Below are 23678 nucleotides of genomic sequence, written 5' to 3'. Positions count from 1 at the left end.
AAATTGTCGTTTGTACCTAGTGCTATTATCTTAATTAACAACACTAAATTGTAAGTGTTGTTGCCATTGCACATTGCACTTTTTTCGATGGAAAATCTAGGTTGTTTTATCAGGCTTATATTATATTATAGTATTTTTTTTAATGAGTGTATGTGATGTGTTGGTTGTATGTTTGTTGTTTGTTTTGACATACTGCGAATCAATTTCCCGTCAGGGACAATAAAGTTACCATTGACCATTGACCAGCCCTCATTATACGATTTATCAAAAAGGAAAGTTTTAAGTCTAATATTAAAAGCAGAGCGGATGCCTGCAACAGCAAAGATCTAAAATCAATAGGGGACATTTGACTGAATCAAGGCATTGCCAAGAAACTTCAGATAATAAAGGAGAAACTAGGCTGCAATAATTTTTAATTAGAGGATTTGTGACTTTATAGAAATGCGGTTTTTCACATCCACAGGGTTGACATTTGCAGAATAAGGCCGGTCAAATGCTATTACCTGATGCCACCCTGTACCATACATTCTAACGGACTGAATACCTGAAAGCTGTCTGAAAATGTCACCTTGGGGTTTAAAAAATTACAGGGGACGTTTTTCCACTATTTTCCCTAAACAACAAGGCGATTAAGAAAGAAATAAAAAAGTCAGTTGTCCCAATTACAGGACTATTTTTTCTCTACCTCATGACCATCAATATGAGAGGAGCAACAGAAGTTACGTCAAGAACCACGGGAAATCCAAGTTGATCTTAAACTACGTCTGAAAACTGTACAAATGTAGCTGTCATCTCTGCTTTCCCTCCACGATGAGCATCAGTGACTGCAGAGCGCAGAAACCCCCGGAAATGCCCCTGCAAAGGCCTTTAAGGGACTCAGATACGCAGCGACACCGCGGTGCTGCTCCGAGGCTCGAACTGCCACATGCCCCCAGCTCCCTCAGCACCACCCCTCCCTTCCTCACAAAAACACGCACAACCACGCCCCCAGAGGCACGCGCACAAGCGCAGGCTCAGACACACCACCTCCTCCATCACTGGCAAACGCACATACACACAGAAGCATCGCGGGGTGAAGCGCACAACATGTGAAATGGGCATGAAGGACAGGTGTCGGGCTCCGGCAGGCGCACAGCAGGTGCAGCGGGGCTAACGCCGTACCCACACGGAGAGCAAGGCTGCCGCTTCGCCATGTCCACCGCATGCCATGTACTCACTGGCGAGACGGTAAGAAGGCCCGTCGTTTACTCTCGAAACATTTACCGCAACAAACTTGTTCGAACTCCCCCTCTTTAGCCTTCTCCGTGGGCTCCGTCCTGATTTGAACCCCGTGGCTGCTTCAGTATTTATGTTTTATTTCTTTTTAATGATGTCATTCCGGACTCAAAGGCGTTAGGTCAGCCACAAAGGATGGAGGGCCGTCCGTGCCGCACCAAAATAAAAAGATTTGCCCGAGTGTATCAGAGCAAATGTTTGGTAAGGCTTCGAGGCTCAATGCGTCTTGCTTTGGGTTTGGGCGCGGGAGGTTTCAGGAAAATCTGCAGCACGATTGTGATAGAAAAGGAAAGAATGCAGTCTTTAAAGTTGCTTTTTGTTACTCTTTAATATGGCAAACAAATGGATTTGATCTCAGATTAATTCTGGACTGCATACAGAACATTTAGCTTTATATAAGAAACGTAAAGCCTAATACCATGCAGTACAGCCTTTGGCTCTATGAATAGGCTGTTATGTAAAATTACTGTTACATCCTTTAAAATCAAGTAGCACAGGTCGATCTGCTCACACGCATGTTTGCATCGATTATCAGTTGATGTTTTTTTTCTCCTCAGGCTGAGATTTTGCTCTCAGTGTGCAACTGCAGGAGCATTTAATGGATTCTTTGCTGTGTGCCGTAGCCATGGAGACAGTATGTGGCATGTGGTTTTTCTACTTGTGCTAAAGTGGAGTCTCTCTATTAAGGAGAAAGCTTAGTCCGTGAAGACAGAGGAAGGAATTTGTGGATTCACTGAGTCAAGATGTCCTGTCCCATCCTGAAATTCCAAAACACAAATCTTCCCTCTTTCCTCCTGGATCAGTGCGATTTGGAAGCAATATTCTGGTTAACAGATGTGTCAGCGAGAGACCTAAAGTTACTGTCAACCTTCAAAATTATATGCAGCACAATTTCTTTTTAAATTTTCTTTTGCATCTCCTGTGCAGTTGAATGCTCTAGCATTACTTTGGGGATCAGTTTTGTAAGGCTGTTTTACCAATATCGGGAAACGACATAATTTGATGAGCACTGTTCATCCATATCCATTAAAGGATTAAAGCTGTGTCCTTGTTTGAGTCAAATTTGGGCATTGGAATGCTCACTAAATGTTAATAATAATGATAATAACAGTGCTATAATAATAAAACTAGAGCTCAACAAGGCCTTAGTTTTTGCAAGCCCCTCCTTAAAAGTATTTATTTAGATTTTTAAGGATAGAAAGATTGGAAGCTAGGTTCAACATTTTTTCCTATTTAGTGGCACTAAATAGGAAAAAATCATTTCTAGATTTATCATTAATAGGACATTGGTAATTTATTTGTAATAAATTAAAACAAGAGCTAGTCTGACAATCGCAGTTGTGTTACACTGACATTCAGCATTCAAGACAGTGGTCCCAGTCATGCCGGAAGAGATCGCGTGGTACTATCTAACCCGCTATGTAAAGAAGAACAAAGCTTTTCTCAACATTACAAAACATGTTTTACTGTTATAGTAGTCACACTAGGTGCAGTAGTTTTTACTACAAATGGCTTCATATGGTCAAACATAATGAAATATTTAACTAAACCCCTAAATGTCTGTGATTGGTTGTTGTTGTCTGTTAACCACTGGATTTTCCTGTCTGTAAATCTGAGAAACCCTATTTTAATTAGTATATATAACTATAGCTATTCCTGCATATTAAAAGTAGAAAAATATTCATATTTGTGCTTTACAATGTGACAATGAACGCAACAAACCATGAAAATCAGTGAATAGCGGTGTATGCGTTCGCTTGTGTGTGTCGGGGTTTGTTGTGAACAGACGTGATATTTAGGTGTGTTGTGGAGACATGACAGAGATGGCTGGTCAGGCCTCTCTCGTCATGATGAACAGATGGTAACTCAGGGTTGGCTTGTGGGCGAGTGCCAACAAGAAAGCCCGTGTGTGTGTGTGACACATAAAAACCCATTGTTGGAACATTTTGTCCATAATACTCTCCAGAGGCCTTAAAAAAAACCCCAAATAAACAAAAACAACAAAATGTTTTGGTTGTTCTTTAATCAGAGATTCGTCAAAGTTGTCTGTTATTTATTGGAAAATATTCAGAGCAGCTTTCTTTACATAGTTATGCTAACGTAATACTTGCTACAGAAAGGCGACATAAGCATGTACATTGCTGTATTTCATTTATATTTCAGTAATCTTAGTAATCAGTGAGCTTTAAGTTGTGGCTGTTGGCCTGAAATTTTCTAATTGGGTTAGTCTTTTAAGCTTATGTTACATTTATATCTACTCACCCTTACACATATTGGAAGTAGTTCCTTATAGGGCTGTGCGATATGACCAAAATCTCATATCCCAATATAAGACATCTATCGTCCGATAACGATATAAATCACAAAAATTAAAAATTTTCTGTAAACTCTGTGAATCTCGGGCAGCTCGACTTGCGTGAAGTGTTGCGGGGGAAAGCCTGTTCTAACGTTTGAGTCTAAGGTTTATTTTTTAGCACCTGACGGCTCTTTTTTTTTCTTCTCATCCGTAAACACTCTGCATACTCTTTCACGTGGTTCAGTTTATTTTGAAAAGTCTCAACAGGATCTTGAGCTTTATTGTGAAAGGTTTATGTGGAAAATAAACAAGCGGACACGTGATGGTGTTACCGTCGTTGTCGTAAAACAGGCGCTTGTCCGTCCGTAGTGTGGTTATATTAAAAATAAGAGAAAGAGAGAACTTTAAGAAATTAATATAGCCACTACAGTGACCATCAAAACCGTGAAAAAATATTGCCGTAAACAGTTTATTTTGCGACACCACGAAACAAACGATAGCGTAAAATGAAACGATAGACGTTTTTATATCGTCATCCGATATATATCGTTATATCGAACAGCCCTAATTCCTTAGATTTACTTGGAAAATATATAAACATTTTATGTATTTAAAATATCTAAAATGCAGTATAGTAAGAAACTCAGTTTGCTAATTTAGCATTTTGTCCTTTACAATTAACATTTCAAAGGACATTTAATCTGGATTATCTTAATTTGCACAAATAAAACACATAAACAGACTTACCTTTTAAAATTATTGTTTACTTCAACTCGTTTGAAAATGAAAAAAAAAACATGAAGGACAAAGGGAGGGAATTCCTAGATTTATTTAAAAATGTATGTGAAGATTTCATCAAGTAAAAATAAAACAGATTTTAAAGGAATTCTTCATTCTGGGAAAGGATTGTTTATTTCTCAGCTTAACAGACTGTCAAATAGACCAGACCACCACAGGGTTTATATTATAGATGTTATAGCTTCATTCATCTGTCAAACTGTAATTCAACATTAGTGCTGATAACACTCTCTCAGCATCTGCAGTCTGATGAGGGGCTGTGAGGGCAACAGCAGCCGCCAGACTGAGCTGGAGGTAGAGTTCTTAGCCAGCAGAGGATATAAGCCATACCAAAGTCTTCTCCAGAGTTTCTGACTGAAGACGATTTGCACGCATGGAGCCACCCATATATTTAAACTAAGAAAATCCCTTTAAGGCTTAAACAAACCTCGAGGTCTGTTTGGTGTGATTAAATTGCTTGTATTATGAATGCAACCCACTCATTCAGCAGGACCTTTTCGTTTAGTACCATGCTAGGAACCGCATCTGTCAGCTGTAGCTTGCATCTAAAGTTCATCTTTTTAATATTCATACAATGCCCTAAAAGAATGATATACAGTTAGATATACAGTAGTTCTTTTACCATGACTTGGACAACAACACCAAAACATTTTCTATGTATAGGAAACAAATAATATATTCTATAAAATGAAAAATACAACTACTAAGCTATTACAAATTACTGAAAATGATGATTATAATTCCAGTAGATGAACACATTTTAGATTTCGTAGCCTTTTAAAATGTCTGTGTAGGTTCAGTCCAGGTCATGGTAATCTAAGGCAGTGTTTTCCAACTACTGTGCTGTGGCACATAGGTATGCCGTGAGAAATGATTAGGTGGAAGATGGTGGAACATTACCTGGTTCCACCTGATTAGTACTCTAAGCGATCGGCGTAACGTGCAGAACAATTACATTCTCTTCCAATAGAGGGCAGTACAACTACCCTCTCTAATAATAGTCATGCTGTGAGATGACACAGCGCGTAATATTAATAGATAAATATTTGGAAAGAAAAAGTAGTCTATCTGACCTGCGTCCTGGAGAAAATTCCAACCCAGATGAAAGCCCTAGCATGAGTAGTGCTGGGGACAAACCAAGCCAATTCCTCTATACCTGGTGCGCAGGGAAAAATGATCAATCTGCTTTTTGTGACCTTGTTGTTTGGTGTAGTGCCGCGTGATTTCTCTAATGTGAAAAATGTGCCGTGGCTCCAAAAGGTTGGGAAACACTGATCTAAGGACCTTGGACTGGACTTCTTTAAGTTTCTTAAAGATGTTTCACCTCTCCTCCAAGAAGCTTCTTCAGTTCTAAGATCAAATGGGCGTTAAGGCGGGAAGGGATCTCAAAACTGGATTGTATGTGCCAGACAGTTGCTGTCTGCCACGACTCCCACGAGGGCTTAAATACCCGGGACTCTCCACCATTTAGTCTTAGAACTGAATAAGCTTCTCGGATGAGAGGTGAAAAGTTTTCGAGAAACTTAAAGGAGTCCAGTTACCTTTCTTTCCAAGCTCCTTAGGTTACCCTTCTAAATGTATAGTCATGTAAAAAATCAGTTTACATATAAAAGTGACTTGTAAACCTCTCCTCTGGACCGTTGACTGAGTTGAGTGGTCTGTTTTTAAACTGAACTAATTCCTAATTATTTCATGGAGGCCCAGAGATTGCAGGCTCTGACAGAAATTCACATATTTACAGCAATTTGGATTTTTTTTGTTTCTTGGACCAGTTTGCCGTTTTCTTGGCGAGATTGGAGCTACTGGCAGATTTTAAATGTTATGGCATTCAGCATCACTACTCCCAAGCCTTCAGAGCTAACGTCTACACATATGCAGTTACCACAGTTACACATCGGTATCTGAAGTTTTTTTTTATTTAAAACTTGAGATATTCAGCTGATTGCACTATTCATAAACTTGATGTTTTTTCCTCGTTTTTCTAAAAATACAAGCTCAATGAGGTTGGGACAAATAATAACAATTCTGAATTTTGGCTTTTTATAGTGATGGGGAGGAGGATGATTAGGGGTTATGGTTCACTCAAAAAATGATTCTTTACATTCATAAACATGAAGGAATTTGAGTAAGATGCAACTGAAAGATATCAAAGAAGATGAAATAGTTTATGAAAGAATTCCATTTATGGAAAAATATTACCAAAGTTGAAATTGTGGCTTTTCCATTTTTAGAAAAGATATAACATCTGTAAGTTACAACAAGATTTCTATATAAAATATAAAATACTACACCAAGTAAAGGTTTATATAGCTAATATTAGAGACCTGAAATGTAACTATTAAAGGGTTAATTCTTATATGCATCGCCAACAACCAAACTATGATTACAGTGTTTGTGAAGTTTATATATATATATGTATAATTAAAATTACAAAAAAGAATAATCTCATCTTTCACATTGATCTGTGATATTTGGATAAATCAAGGTTTTGAAAAGCAAACTATATGCATTATAAACATATATATAATATAATATATATATATAAGTTGAAACCCTTTGTGAGGTGTACTTGGGTTTATTCTGTGCCCAGTGTCATTTCTCACATCATCTGTAAAATCTGCCCTGAACTCATGCTCCTCAGCAGTTCTAATTTTGGCAGCATTATTAACATCAAGAGTCACGAGTTCATATCTACCCTTGATATGAGTAACGCAGAATTTTAGGAAGGTCAGCCCATTTCCAGTTAGTGGGCAGGATAACAAGGGGAAAGTGAGAATGCGCAATGTCTATTTTGGAAATAACAAAATGAGTGGGATGAAGGCAAATTAAAGTCTGAGGCAGATCTGAGTAGGTAGAAAAGTGACATCTTTGTAGTGCTCTCTAAACTGTTTGTTGTATTGACTATGCTTTAGTGTGTAAGAGGAACGACATAGATGGTTATATTTTAGTAAATTTATCCGTGGTCATCAGTGGATGTGGAAGCTGGATCGTAGTCTGGGAACCTAAAAATCGCGTGATGCTAATTATTCATGCTCTGGACTCCTCGTTTATATTTTTTCTTTAATCAAATGTCCCACTTTGGCTCTAAGACTAACAATATCATTGTTGCAGGTGGTCAGAGCCTGCTCTGCTTCTGTTATATATTGCCCCTGGGACTGGTGAAATGTATTTGCATAGTGCATATTCTGAGGGATAATTCTGCTCTCAGAGACACTTGTTCAGTCTTAAAAAATAGGGCTTGTCCCTCAAAACTGCCTTCTTAATTAGCTGCAGCAGAAGGCAGCATGCTGCAAGCCTTTAATGGTAAAGTGGAGCCACTGTGGGGCAAGAAGGCATCACGTGCAGTAGGCCACAAGTGGGAGTGTAAGGCAGTTCACCTTCATTAGCCCTCAGTGAGATATTGGCATTTGATAACTACATTAACAGTATTAAATAAGAGCTTTGTAAACTACACTGCTGTTAGCTATGGGGTTGCTCCTCACTCCTGAAGCTCAGCATGTTGACCTTTACTTTTCCAACATGGTTTACACAGAAAGAGAGTGAAAATGTGCAAGTTGAGAATAAACAAACTTTCCGTTGTTAGAAGCTAGTGCATTACTTCCCAACTTCTCAGCTAGTTGAAGACCTACTATATCAAGCTAGCAGTTTGATGGTATGCCCTAGAATTATGATTATTCATTATTTTTGCATAGGTGGGAGCCTTTATTTACTTTTAGTCATATAGGCTCATTCTTTAGTAAAACACGTAGAGTACATAACATTTTAATGTCACCATAAAAGAAATAATAACAATTTAAAAAATACAACTCCACAATTAAAGCATTAAATAACCTAAATAATCTCCTCTTGTGACAAAGTTTGGAAGAATGGATCCAGATTTTGTGGACTGATTCTTCCTAACTTTGTGGCACCAATACAATATACTATACACTATTTCTAGAACAGTACTGTAATATGTTGAAGACACTTAAAAAGTCTCAATTCATGAGTGGTCTGTTCACCACTCTTTAGAAAAATTCTCATCATTCTTGGCGTTGACACTGTCGGCACATTTGGTATAGCAGCAATGCTAACCGAAGTCAACCTTTGTTTTTCTAAATAGAGCCTAACTGAGGGATTTTTAAGACCAATTCTGATATTTGAGGATTTAAAAATCTGAAAGGAAATGTTTTTGTCCTTTCAGACCCACAAAACATCAACAGATTTCACTAGCATTTTTATGTGTAGTTATTTATAAGGTCTTACTAAGATAATATGACATTGCAGTTTAAAAATGACCTCGTTTTAATGTCACAGCAAGGCATGGATTAGTTGTTTACACTCTGCCCGACTCTGCTTGGATCAGCTGATTGTTGTTTTTGTGGTGTTCCAAACATGTTGCCATCAGGTAAGTTGCAGAGTGTCCTCTTGGAAGCAAATTATGCAATATTAAAAGTCACAACATCTCTTCTTTAGTTTTTACATTTTCATTTATTTCCCATTATATGAGATCAGATGAGAAAAGGAAGCGGGTAGTGGGCAACTTTTGAGGTGGGCTGTAGGCTGTCCATCCAATCAGAAGTTAGAAACAGTTGTATTTTGTCATTGGCTAAAAAAGTTTGTTTTTTCTTTTTATAATAAACTTTTGATTGGTTTGGCAAAGCACACTTTTGGATGGGTTGAGACCAGCAACCGCCAACATGGGTGCGTAAGCCTTCCTATGGCAGAGAAAACAATAACGCTGATTATGCTCCATCTCTTTTCTTTCCCCAGGCTGTGTTGATCTTGAATCACACTGAATGGAGATCATTGAAGTTTCTTTAAGATGACTCGGACACATCCCCCTGATATACTGGCATCAACTCTGTATCAGGACATAAATCTAAATCCCATCACTGACCCCTCCATTTCTCTACACTCCAACCAGCAATGTGACTTGAAAATGATTGATAAATCAGAAATCATCAACAAAAGACACTGCCGTAGTTTTGACTTCATTGAGTCACTGGATGACCCACAGACCCTCTCTTCCTCGATGGAGTATCCTTACAAAAGGCCCGAGCATCAGACATTAAATAAAGATCTTGCGTGGAATGGATTGGATCAACCGGGACATCTTCGCTTTTCATCTCCAGATCTGTTTAACACCAGGCAGTTTCAGCAGCACAGCACCCAAGACAAAACCAGCAATCTTACGTGGTCAGATTCAAAAAAGAGATCCAGGTCTAAAAGTGCTCCCAGGATTAAGGCTACTCTCACTCCTGTACCCATTTCAGTGTCTCCCCCAGGGACCAGGAAGGGGAGGGATGCACCTCAGGCTGCATCAGATACCTTGAGGACTTCTGAAACAGTGCGAGATTCCTACTCATCAAACAGGCCTTTTTTGAATGAGGTGCATCCTATCAAACTGCAGCCTCATGCCCCCCTCTATGTATCAGACTGTTTTGAGGAGGACAAGTCAGATAAACCTGCTGTAACCCCTCATGTTAGGTGCCGTGTGGACATCAAGCCAGATGCTGCTGTACTGCAGCACACATCAAGGCAGGTTCCCAGTGTGCGTCCTGACCACCTTTGGCAGAGATACTCTCAGGCCAGTAGCAGCAGAGGTTTGTATGTGCCTCAACAGATGGTCTCCTCACCAACGCCTACTCCAAGTGAGTGCTATAGTGGAGATTTTAGACAGGGGTACCATTACACTACCAGTATGTCTCCTATCTCTTACCAGCATCTAGACATGCACAGAATGCCATCACCAACAGCACCATATCTGACTCAAGAACAAAGAGCTTACTCAAATCCTAACATACCAACCAAGTTTTTCTATACCGAGGATGCAGTCCGTTATCCAGTGCATCCCTACTCTAGAGCTTACTTTCAGGATGATCGGTCCAGTCTAACCAGTCATGGTAGTACAGTGACCAGTCAGTACGATCCAAGGACTCGATGGGTTCACACCCTTCCTGTCAGGTCGTATTACGCAGACAACTTTCCTAGAGAGCCTGCACATTCTGTATACGGCAGGCCTTACTCCACAAGTGAGGCAAGTTCATACTTTTCTCAAACTCCACTGTCTAGATCTTACTATGGTGAGGACAACCGCTTCAATCCGTATCATATGAATAACTCAAGGTTTGTTTACTCCAAACCATTTAGCTCTCCTATGGAGCAGTACTTTTCATCAAGGCCATACCATACAGAGGGTCGTCGACGCCCTCGAATGTCTCAGGCCTTTTCAGATGACTGGTATCGCTCAAGCATATCTGGTTACTCTAATCAGTCCTCTCAGCACACGCCACCAAGAGTAAGACAAGACTCCAGCATACCCCCGTGGTTTCCCAATAGCTGTACAGAGACAAGTCGCCTTGGAGCAGAAATCAAAAACCATTCAAAGTCTTGGGACAATATTCTCTATCCACGTCATGACAGAGACCAGTCAGTGCCACGTGGACGAAGTTATGAAAATTTGTTTTACCAAGCAAGGAACGGCACATCCTCTGATGTTACATCTCAACCTGTCATTCTTAACCTATCAAGTTCACCGAGACGCTACGCTGCCCTGTCACTGTCTGAAAACTCTCTAGAGAGGGGTTCAAGCAATCCGTGGAAGAATAGCAAGAGTGGACATTGGTTTGTAACTCCAGAGATCACCATAACTGACAATGACCTATGTGCAGGCAACAGCCGGCGACGTGATGTCCACTCTGTTAGCTGGGATACACTGGATGATGAAAAAACACCATCTCCCAGAGAAGCTCATCCGAAGCAGCCATCTAATGCAACAGACATTACCAAAGATAGGAAACATAACAACTTCTCCCTGCAGCAGAGCCTAGAGCAGCTGGATGAACTCTTAGCTGATTTGGTCGTTGACTACAAACCACCAACTAGCAGAAAGTCCAGTGAAAACCTTTTAGACCAGCTAAAACAGCTAATCACTGAAGATGATGAGAAAGACAGGGGTTTGTCTGGGCACGAGAACTTAGGATGTCTGAACACCCAGCTCCCCTCCTCCAAATCCAGCCCCGACACCATCAAAGACCCCGATAGTGGGTGTGATGCTTTACAAAGAAGTGCAGAAGAGTGCTCTCCAGACCACAGCACTGATGAAGATGACACTATGGTGTGTGCTAATAAGAAATGCAGCCGGATTGAGAATATGTTCAACGCCTGCCTGTATTTCAAGTCTTGTCACAGTTGCTACACCTTCTACTGCTCACGAAATTGTCGCCGGGACGACTGGGAGATCCACAAAGAGACGTGCCTGTATGGTCGTGTCAGTAGTGTGTGTCGACACACTCTTAAGTTTTGCAGAGAGAATACAGAGATCCACAAAGCCTTCTCACGAGTTGCTAAAGCTGGCTATCTCTCCAGAGGCAGAGGCGTCCTCTTTCTGGGTTTTGCTAATCCAGAGACAGCTGACAACTTCCTGCAAGTTGGGCTTGAGAGCCTCCTCATGTCTCCCACATACTTATCTCTCAGAGAGCTGGATGGCTTCAAGGACAACCTAGGAGAGTACTGCAAGGAACTGCAGCAAGCAGGTCATGAGTATGACCCCAATGAATGTTTCCTTTTGAATGTATCCATCGCTGTTGGTGAACTAGTGCCTAACAGACCTTCGCCAAGGGTCCAAACACCAACAGTTCGAAAATATGCAAAGGTGTCCTTAGCCTCCTCAAGCCCTGACAAAAAGGTACTCAAGAAGGATAGCGAAATGGAAACGCTCATCCTCACTCCCCCTCCGGGCACACCAGACATTGACAAGGAGGGGGAGGAGGGAAGAAAAGCTCGAGAGGTCTGCTTTGTCAATATCCAGCGTGAGCTCAGGACCAGAGGAGTTTTCCTTCGCCATGAGTACCCCAAAATCTATAATCAGCTGTGTGAGTTTGTGGAAAGCAACAAAAGGTTTACTCCTACTACTATATACCCAATAGATAAGAGAACAGGGAAACAGTTTATGTGCATGATCATGGCAGCATCCGAGCCAAGAACATTAGACTGGGTGGGCACCCCCCATCTCTTGGATGATATCATATAGCATAGCACTAATTAGTAACGATAATGATGTCAGCTAAATGTATATACTGGAAATAAATTGTGTGATTTAGCAAACTAAATATTGATTTGGAAATAGATGTATATACAGTATGTGACCAGCCGCTCTCTCTCTCTCGCTCTCTCTCTCTATCATCTATCTATCTCTCACTTCTGTCTGTTGCCACAGATACACAAAACTCACACGCATAAACACACACACTTGTGACATGTTGTTTTTGGCTTGTTTTGATCCCGTTGCCCACAGAACAGTTAAACAGTTAATAGCCTGCATGTAGACTAGGCAAGCTCTCCAGTTATCCAGGTGTTTAAGATGTGAACATGTATGATTGTGCAGTCTCTGCAGACAATTTATGAAGCACACAGTATTTATTAAGTGCACATTTCATTGCCTACACATAATAGTGTGCAAAGCCAGGTTTCATATTGTAACAGTCATCCACTATTAATTTCTCCAACAAATGCTAAATCATATATTTATATCTTGTTACAGTGGTTGTAAGATTACAACTGTTGTTTATTAGTATTTAAGTATTATTTCCTTGATATGCTGTAGATGTGTGGTTTTTTTAAAAAAATTATATTAGTCATTGTTTCATAGATAAAGGAGTACAATCAGACCGCCGGTTGTTTTCCCACTCCATTCACGATTTAGTTGGAACTTATTTCATCTTGTGAAAAGACTTGATGTCATTCTTGTATAAATTGCTTTGTTTGAAAGTGGCCTTCAGTCGAAAACAAAAAAAATGCATTTGACACAAAGCAATGTATAGGGTTAGCTATTTCTAAAGGGTTTAGAGCTGTAGAATTAGGTTGTTTAAACTACCAGTGTAAATGAATAATTATTTTTGCTCAAAGCATGTTATTTATATTTAAGGTATTTTAATATTGATATTGCTTATGATTAAATTTATTATGTTAACAAGATACCATTTGATGCATAGAAATGTAAGAGGTATATATATTGAATATTAGATCATTTGAACATCATGAACTTGAGACCTTATTGTAACTAATACCACAGTATGTTCCTAATTAAATCATATGCAATAAAAGAGCAACCTTAACATCTATATTGTAAAATCCTATTTTATTATAAACACTTAATAATTCCTTTGAGCCAAGAGCTGCAAAGACTATTTGCACTTACACAAATTACGAGATAAGAATGTTCCTAACAGCGCTGCAGCACTGACCCCAGATGATAAGCCTGCTTCCAATGCCATTGTTGACTAATCTAAGGTTGCCCTTTTACTTGATTATATCTTTGTGCAAGACCTTCCTCAAGTTTCTATTTTGTGATGTTTATAACACACGTATATATAAATATATATATGAATCTATAATAAATGGAAGTAAATGAGTGACCTCATGGCTTTGAATTTTTCTTCATGGGCTACTTTATATAAAGGCACAAGATTAAATAAATACAGTTCTCGTCATGTTGTCTCCTTTTTATATTATTAGAGCTCCACCTTGTGGAGCAATGCATGTATTGGTCGAAATACAAAGTTGGTATTGGCAACTTATAAAAAGTAAAATATATCACATTTGACCTCTGACCTCTTTCAAGGTCAAGTAAGGTCAAACTTTCATAAAATGACTTTAAATTTAAAAGGTGATGCTCTCACCTTTGTCACGTGACATCTAAGTCAGCTTTGGTGCTGATAAACTAATACTTAATACACATACATGACATACAGTACAAAAGGCAGTGTAGGAAACTCATCACTCTTTTGTCCAGTGGTGGCTCACACATGGAATATGAGCAAGTATGAAATTGAATACCATTTAAAGGCCTCGGGTATCATTAATTACAATGGTTATGCACATGTCAACCAGATAAACTTTAAGTATGGGTAAAAATTCTATATGCATACATTCATTCACATCATTAGGTACAATAGTGACCTATTAATTACTAGGTTGTACCCCCTTTTGCCTTAATAAGTCATGGCATAGACTGAACGAGGTGCTAGAAACATTCCCCAGAGATTTTGTTTTGTTTTATTAAAATAAAATTTCACTTATTTTTTGGGAAAGTGTACATTCTGATCTAAACATCTCGACAGTGACATCTGCAGGTCTTGGGGGAAATGGCAATGTGAAGGAGTGTCGATGGTAGAGAGCAAGACATCAGGAGTTCATCCTCCAGGTGGGATCTCTCATATTAATTGAATGCATTTCAGTTTATTTCATGCTAACGCTTGTGGTAGCAGCCCTGAAGTTCTGTTAAACTAGGAGATAATGGATTTGAGAGGGCAGATTCAGGGGAGCACTACTGGGGAAGGGACTGACAGTTCAGCTGCAGGCTCCACTGACTTAGCATTATAAAATAATAATAAAAAAACAGCAACAAGTAAACCACTACTGATACATCATTCATAAAAGGACATTCGGTGTGTGTATAAAAAAACAAAAATATTAGGATTCAATGGTACTGATGCTGTGGGGAGTAAAACATACTTCACGAGGTTCTGAACAACTGATGGTACATGTCCAGTTAAGTTGGAGGTATAAATCCTTAACATTACTATTTTAAATAGCCTCTGTGACATATGAGTTACAGCTCTTTGGGTAGCTTTTGGTTACCTGTAGTTGTTTGATTCACAACTTGTTTTGGAAAATGCACGTTCAGAACTATGAACTTGTGTTTTGAGAAATTATGGAGAAACGACTATGTTTCAGCTCTGATTAGATGACAACATCATATTTTTCTAGTGTTCATATCATGTCCCATACACAGCTTTACGGCAGTGTTAATGGTACATCAAGTTTTGCTTTCACAAATAAAATAAAGCAAAACATCAGTTGCGTGTTAAATACACATTTGAAAAAGGATCCGAACAGATTTAATCCAAAGTATTTTCCGTATTCTGCATAAAAAAAACCTTATTACAGAGATGAACATATTATGTAAATATGATAATAACCATGCTTCCATATAACTATATATAAACAATTTAAATGTCACTTGGTTATCCATAAAGAGACACATAATATGTGCATAAAAAATAAATATTTGGGATATAATGTGTGCCTATTTAAATACAAATCCTTCTGTGTTATAGTCAGGACCAGCCCATTTTTAGGTTATAAAATGCATAAAAGTACCTTTTAAATTTGTTTATTGTATCAAGGCTTTTTGACTTTGTCAGAATTTCTATTTAAACAAAGTAAAACAATAAAACTAAATTATATAATGAAATGCGCTGGTGAAAATTATGACTTTTTTATTGTTGGGGTTGGTTTAGACCCAGTTATGATATAACATTATAAAACAGTAGTGCTAAAGCTAAAGTCATAAACACACTGTGAGCTCACTAACTCAGTTAGAAGCTACTCTCTTTAACGCTTTGTCTCCTTCCCTAAATAAACAACCCCTTTTATTCTTACTGCTTCACTGAAAAGGTCATCCAAACTGAGATCTACATGTAAGACCGACTCATTTTGGTGACTTCAAGTTTGCATCATGCAGAAAGAATTCTACAATAAGCCAAGCTCTTTATGAGAAGAAGAAGGATATAATTATCAACCAGAGGACACGGATACAACTGATGAATCTGGTGAGGAGGTCACAGTTGCTGAAGCTGCTCCTGCTGAAACAAACAAATCCAAAAGTGGTGATATCTCTTGGATGGGCGAGGCTCATTTCACTGAAATTCAACCCAGGCCCAGACATAACAGTATGAATGTTTTGCCCCTTTCCATGGGAAATGCTCCTTCTGGCAATACATGCCCAGCAATTCAGGCAAATACGACATAATGGGATGTGATGCAAAAACCAGCTATGCATCGAATTGAAGATGACAGGAAGATTTAAAGAAGCAAACCTGCGAGTGGCATCCCTGAGAAAAAACAAGGAAAACATCAAGTCCTCGATATGTTTTCTGGACTGCAACCTCGCAGCTGCTGTGAGGAAGGACCTGTGATACCGCTTATAATATTATAATATTTTTTTATAATATTAAAACTAATATATATATATATATATATATATATATATATATATATATATATATATATATATATATATATATATATATATATATATATATATATATATATATATGTGTGTGTGTGTGTGTTTGTGTGTGTGTGTGTTCCATTACCTGTCAACGATAGTAAGGTAACATAACACCCTTTTATTTTAAAAAAATTTTTAGAATGGAAACGAGATATGCTGTAAAAAGAAAGGGCCTGGGAGCTACAAGAAAAATATTAAAACCAGTCTTTTCATGGATAAGGAAGCCTAACAAGGTAACTAACAATCAAACTGCATGGTAAACCATTGTTTTGAGGATATTCTTTGGTTGATTTAGGACACGGGTCAAAACCGATCAGTTAACATAAGAGATAGTAACGGAAAGGTACCACAAGAGGAAGGTTTAAACCTCCTTAATTTCCAGGAAACCTGATGTTTAAACATGTTTTCTATTTTAGCGTGAAATGTCCCTTTAACGACCCAAATGCTTCCTTTTGCGCATGCGCGTTGCGCAGGTCTCCTCGTGATGACAGTAAATGACAGCAGCGTTCGCTAATGAAGAAGGCAGTGTGAGACCGCTAACCGCCAACAAACACTTGACTGACTCGAGAAATCTTATGATCAGCTGTGTTTAGAGGAGGTGGGAACAATTAGTACGGACTAATTACGTTTGGTAAGTGACTGATTTTATGGTAACGCGTATTGTTGTTCACATTTGGTCCACTCAGGAGCTTGCAGCCTAAAGCTAAGCTAACGTAGCTATCGGGCTAGCTCATCATTAGCTTGACCTGCTCGCAAACGTTAGCCCAGTTTAACTTGGTTAACATTAGCAGGCTACTACAAAATTAGCCAGTTCACAGGGCTACTTTCTTTCCGCGTCCCACAAATCAGTGCATTCGCAAGTTCGTCTTTACTGGAAGCAGTGTGACACCTGGGTGCCCCTTGTTCCACTTTCCTTCATAGCTTTTAGCTGGCAAATACCGGTCATATGGTTTAATTGATATGATTCCCGGGTCGTCTTGTGGTGATCTACTACAAGTTAATGGAGCAGGCGTTTACGGGCATTAACATTACCCATCTCGATCTGCTGGCTGCTTGGCCAAATCTCAGGAGTGGAAACAGCATCAAATCAAGGACACTATAAACACACAAATGCACGGCAGTTAGAAAATGTACATGTTTTATTCAGATTTTGTGTTAGATATGCTTTCACCCACTCACTGAGAAAAGTGGGTGCGGTGTCTAAAGTAACGTAAAAACATAGGTACAAACATGATGTTTGTAACGTTAAGGCTTGTTAGGCCTTAGGATATCAGAAGCATGTTGTCATTGAACACGACTATTCAAATAAGCGGTACATGTTTCTGGCAATAAGTAATTATCGCTCGGTTTTGTCCGTTATCATTATAGTAATTACTGGTAGATTACAAAAAATGAAGCCGGTTAACTCAAATTTAATTCAGCCTGTTCGTTGCCAATTGCAAAATGTGAAACGTTGCTCCTTGTCGTGTGTTATGTCTTTAAAAAAAAGTTGTAATTTTTTCCCCCCCAAGGTTAAGCTTAATGACAAAAATCACAACACAAACATACACGTATTTGTTGTACAGTACAGTGCAGTAAAGTCTTAGCACCTGTAAAATAACTAGAGCTACAGTTTCCACGTCCTTAGTTATCTAAGCCCATAACTCCCATATTGCTCATCACGTCATGCTTTTTTGTTTATAGCCTCAGTAGTCACTTTCAGTTTAAGTCTTTACTAAAAATTGAATGTGATTCAGATCTGACTGAGGCTCAGCAAACAGGACTTTATTCCTCTGTATTTGTGACTACAAAGTGCCTGACCAAGGTTCAAGTTTTTCAGTCTGAAACCTCAGCTACAGTCCATTCAAATTTGTTGCTCAAAATGCTCAATAGTAAAGCAAGCAGGCAGCAGTGGGGAGTCATTGTTAGTTAATCCAGATAATAATAATAATAATAATGATAATAATCATTATTATTATTATAAATTTGTTGTAATACAATGATCTGCAGCCACCCCTCAGGTGATGTTTACTTTTATTCTTGCTCCGTTTCATTTCGTGTTTCATCAGTTCTTGTCCTGATGCATTAATAAAGTGTGTGCTGGTTAAATTGGCCAAACCTGCAGCGAACGGTTAGTTTTTACTCCTTCAGAAAGGATTGAGGTTCAGGAAAAATGCTGAGAAAGGTCACCCGTAAGCCTCACATATTTTCTGTACACTATCTGCCTGCTGAGCAGTGTAAGAAATTCTGAGAAAGGGAAGTGTGAAGAGGATGTTTGCTCGGGACCGCAGATACCTTTTGTGGAAAGTGAAATCCTTTAAATCTATAAATAAAAAAAACACTCAGTTCTGTTGGTTTGTGTGTGCGCTCATGTAGTGGGTGGAGTGGGCTGTGATCCAAACACCTTTACTCCGATGCTGAGATATTTACTAGAAGTAGGAAGCGCAGAATAAGTCCCAGAACATTGTCCACGCTAACGGTGGTGTCTTGATACAGCCCCTTTTAAGACAATAATTTATCAATAATATCTGTGTAACCGAATGAGAAAAATAAATCTGGAGAAAAAAGCAAGAACAATGAGAGATTTATTTATTTATTGTATTGTGGTGTGGCATTGTATTATTATTGTTATCAAGATGGAGTTTTGCTAATGAGTCATTTCAGTTAGCTCCTTGGTTTGCTTTTTGCTCCCTGTCTTCTATTTTCCCCTCTGAGTATTTTCTTCACCACAACCTACTTAACTTCTGCTCACATTATCCTCCTTCATTTAATAAGCACCATCAGAAGTTTTTTTTTCCCCTAGACTTGCCCTGGCATTGATAATAAATTAAGGCGTTTAGAGATGTTATGAGTGAACACTCGGTCCTCTCGTGACTCATGTTAACAGATTTCAGTGGCTGTCCTGCCACGACTTTTATTCTCACATGCAGCTTACAGAGTTGAAGATTAAGCCTTCCCTCAGTGTCTGTTGTTTGGTTTCTCTTCTGCTTTAGAGTTCCTCTGTGCTCTCCATGACTGACTCACCAGGTAGCTCTACTCTGTGGATTGTATTGACGCTCGCATGCACATGAGGCTGTGGCAAATGGCAGTAAACCTCTCTGCTAGACACTTAAAAGCCTAGTTGCTTTTTCACTTCTGTCCAAATATGTGAGGAATGTGCTTATTCAAGAAGATGAGCGGCTCAGTGGAAGTGCGCCATAAGTGTGCTTGTAAGCCAATCCCATATGGAAAAGAAATAATAAAAACATATATGATTTACTCATGAAAGTGGCCACTTTCATGAGTAAATCATATATGTTTTTAGTACGTATACAAAACATACAAGTTTCATTATATAATTTTTCAAGGGATCTTATATGTGTTTTCCCTCTTGTATGCTTTTCATACAAGTTTCATACAAGACAGATAAAAACTTTATAAGATTTATATATATCTTTTCCATATGGGAATTACCTGTCAGTGACTTACGTTCAGATCTGAAATGACTTTTGAACTGAGAGAAAATGACTTTTTTGTCTTTATTATTCTGATCTGTTAATTTACAAAGGTCCAAAATCTAGAGCAGTTTACAGTACAATAAAGACCCAACCAGGGATTTGTTGTTCCAATGTATTAGTATCATCAGTAGTGGAACGGGAAAATTCAACATCACAAAATGGATAAGCCTTTCTGTAACCACTGGACTATGGTAAAGTTTGGAAATGATTGGCACCTTTTTTACTAATCATTGGTTAATCATTTTGGTCATTTCCAAAGCTTAACGGCTGACTGATGTGGGTTTTTCTGTTGTTGTTGTTTTTTTTAGCCTTTATGTTGATAAGCACAACATCTGAAGCCTTAGTTCACACTGATCATTAATATTTGACATTTTATAAATAACACAATTTGTTAATAAATAGAGAGATGATTGAAAGTAGAGATTGGTACTGACAGTGACTACTCCTTGGTCTTCTTCTTCCTGCTTAATGTGCAGACTCAGGCTGGCAGACTTGGGGTGAAAACCCTCCATGCATTGTAAGGAGCTTGTGTTGATGTCAGTAGCTTCAAGGGCTGGGCGATATGGCCTATATCCATATCACGGTATAATTAGAAGCATGTGTGGTAACGATATATATCGCGATATATTCTTTTCTTCTGTATAACGTATTTTACACACTATAAGGCACACTTAAAATCCTTTAATTTTTCTCAAAAATCAACAGTGTGCCTTATGTATGAATTCTGGTTGTGCTTACTGACCTGAAACCGATTTTATGTGATACACGGCACGCAGAAATCTGTCAAAAATGTTTTAGTACGACTTTGGTAAGCTATGAAGGCGCACCGCTTGATGGATTGCCGGAACATTACGGCTGCTTGCGAAGTAATCTGGGTCCAAAACTCCGTCTTCTTCAGGTCCCAAAGTCAAACGAACACTGTGGCATTAGGGCTGTTCGATATTAGAGCAGGGTGATATGACCAAAAATATTTATCACAATATACATTTGAAAATTTGCGATAACGATATAACTGACGATATAATTGACACTAGACAAAATGCTTTACAACTCCACAACTTTATTAGTGCAAAAAACCCTATCAATGTATTTTCACTTAAACAAGCAGCTGTTTTTTATGTACATTAAAGTTATATAAAAATGTAATAGTGCAAATTCCTTGCTGACAATTTAACCAAAAGGCATTTCCAGTGGAAATTGGCCGACATATCCTCAGCATAACCATGTATAATATCCACAAAACTTAAAAAGAGGTTATACACACACAATATGGTAATATTATGTTGAAGCACAGTACGTATCACTCCGTGTGGCGCCTGCCTACGATAGCCGTAATGCTCCGACAATCCATCAAGCTGTGCAGCTTCGTAGCTTAGCAAAGTCGTACTAAAACGTGACAGATTTTTTTAGTGCCGTGTACGACATAAAATCGTTTCGAGGTCAAAAGGCACACGGGATTATAAGGGGCACTGTCGATTTTCAGAAAAATCAAAGGATTGATTTTAAGTATGCCGTATTTTCCAAACAACACGATAATAACGACGGCCCGCTAGCATGCGCTATCAAAAATAGTGCTTTGTTGTATATCTGACGGACAAAAGCTAAACCAGTTCCACACCACTGGAGTTGCAGCATTTTTACAAACCAATTCTGGTTCATCCGTTTCATTTAACGATCCACTTTCGCTCTTCTCATTCTGCGTCGCCGCCATGTGCGTATGTAAACAAAGGCACTGCGCATGCGCATTTTACCCATATTCTATCGCGATATTTCATTTTCCTATCGTTGCCCAAAATTACACCGGTATTACCGTGAACGGTATGATATAGCCCAGCCCTATTCGATATAACGATATATATCGGATGACGATATAAAAACGTCTATCGTTTCATTTAAAATAAACTGTTTATGGCAATATTTTTTTCATCGTTTTGATGGACACTGTAGTGGCTATATTAATTTCTTAAAGTTCTCTATTTCTCTTATATTTAATATAACCACACTACGGACGGACAAGCGCCTGTTTTTATGCGTTATGGTTAGCAACAACGATGGTAACACCATCGCGTGTCCGCTTGTTTATGTTCCACATAAACCTTTCACAATAAAGCTCAAGATCCTGTTGAGACTTTTCAAAATAAACTGAATCACGTGAAAGAGCAGATTATTTATGGATGAGAAGTAAAAAAGAGCCGCCAGGTGCTAAAAAATAGACCTTAGACTCAAACGTTAGAACAGGCTTTTCCCCGCAGCACCCTGTGTAATAAATACTCATAAAGAAAACTGAGGCTGTTACAACTTATGTCTAAAAATGTATCGTTTCATGCATCGGTTAAAACACTCGACTCCAGCTACATGACGCGCAGCTGGAAACACTTCATGCAAGTCGAGCTGCCCGAGATTCACAGAATTTACAGAACTTGTTACATTTTTGTGATTTATATCACTATCAGGACGATAGAATTCTTTTTTCGGGAAATGAGATTTTGGTCAAATCGCACAGCCCTATGTGGCATCACTGAGAGTTAAAAGCTGTCTAAATTCTTTCATCTTTAATAAAATGATGAGCGTTGCTGCTCTACCAGGTGTAAAAATTAAGTTTAACATCCAGGCATCCATGAAAACAGAATTTATTAAATTCAACGGAGTTAGAAGTTAGCAGGAAGTTAGCTCGCTAGTTTCCACTTAATGTTTTGACTTGCTATATCAAAAATTAAAACGTACAGCTCTGCTATCACTTCCAACATAAATGAAGACAGAAAACTAAACAGCAGTGACTTTTGTAGGGTTACTGAAGTTGGGCTAGCTGGTATATAATGATGTCCTACGTGATCGCTAGCAAAACAGTTACGTTAGCATAACATTAGCACAGTGAAGCTGAAGGATGAACGCTAACTTTTTTCCACTCGATAAAAGTTAACGTGAAGGTTTCTGGTGGTTAGGGACAAATGCAATTGCATGGCAGGATGCTATAAAGGGACCAAACTTCAGTCAGGAGAACAACTGAGATAATCCATCCACAATACGAGGTTGGTCATTAATATACTGCAACAACATGGGAATAGAGCAGCTGCGAGAGAATTCAGCATTAATGAATCAATGGTACGGAAGTGGAGGAAACGCAGTTTTTGGTTTTCCCCATATTCCAAAAGTGCTTCGTCTCTTTGCTATTACTGTCGCCCGGCATAATTTGCAGATGATGTTGTTTGCAGCCGCTGTAATGCTTTCGACCAAAACAGGTGCAGCTTGATGACACCATCAACATGCTCTATCGCGGTAGAGCGGTATAGTCAAAATCTCTACCGTTGGCCAAATTTATATCGTTTCTACCGTATACCGTTTATACCGCCCACCCCTAGTAGCTTCTATCTCCTCCTTTGGCCAGCTTATCATCACAGTGGGGTATCTGATCACAGGCATGTTGATTGCCCAGATCTTGTTCTTCACATTCAGCTGACTCCTCAGGAATTGCCGAGCTAAGATCCTGTAGGACTTTTATATACAGACAAACTGGTGATGGCTAACTAACAAGACATAGGAGTGGTGGACAAACAGAGGAAAACACCCCTAGTGACAGATGTATCTATACCGAGTGATAGCGACATCAGGAGGAAGGAACACGAGAAGCTGGAGAAGTACCAAGGGCTGAGAGAAGAGCTTGGGAAGCTGTGGAGGGGGAAGGCAACAGTAGTCGCTATGGTAATTGGAGCACTCAGGGCAGTGACCTCCACACTGGGGGAGTGTCATCCCTGGAACAACATCTGAGATCTCTGTC

General features: G+C 38.9%; 2 protein-coding genes across 8 annotated transcripts in view; both read left to right on the top strand.

Moving 5' to 3' along the window:
- Nucleotides 1–1020: 1020 nt before the first annotated feature.
- Nucleotides 1021–13761, top strand: unm_hu7912 (un-named hu7912). Its single transcript, XM_086313702.1, has 2 exons — nucleotides 1021–1227; nucleotides 9122–13761. The coding sequence occupies exon 2, from the start codon at nucleotides 9174–9176 to the stop codon at nucleotides 12381–12383; it is 3210 nt and encodes a 1069-aa protein (XP_086169828.1). The 5' UTR covers nucleotides 1021–1227; nucleotides 9122–9173; the 3' UTR covers nucleotides 12384–13761.
- A 3152-nt stretch (nucleotides 13762–16913) lies between these two features.
- The window catches only part of gapvd1 (GTPase activating protein and VPS9 domains 1), a 30194-nt gene continuing 23429 nt past the window's right edge, over nucleotides 16914–23678 (top strand). For all 7 annotated transcript variants that reach the window (XM_086313701.1, XM_086313700.1, XM_086313699.1 and 4 more), the window contains exon 1: nucleotides 16914–17058. The gene's annotated coding sequence lies outside the window, so the exon portion shown is untranslated. The remainder of the gene's footprint in view (nucleotides 17059–23678) is intronic.

The sequence above is a fragment of the Aulonocara sp. 'chitande type north' Nkhata Bay genome, linkage group LG12 (genome assembly GCF_057382095.1).
Source record: "Aulonocara sp. 'chitande type north' Nkhata Bay isolate Kocher_YH1m ecotype deep benthic linkage group LG12, A_spYH_male_GT1.1, whole genome shotgun sequence".
Classification (NCBI taxonomy): Eukaryota; Metazoa; Chordata; class Actinopteri; order Cichliformes; family Cichlidae; genus Aulonocara; species Aulonocara sp. 'chitande type north' Nkhata Bay.
The sequence above is the reverse complement of the archived record's forward strand: the minus strand, read 5'-3'. Positions and strand labels throughout refer to the sequence as shown.

Coding starts and splice junctions, on each gene's coding strand:
- unm_hu7912 (XM_086313702.1), top strand. CDS start 9,174: ATGACTCGGACACATCCCCCTGATATACTGGCATCAACTCTGTATCAG.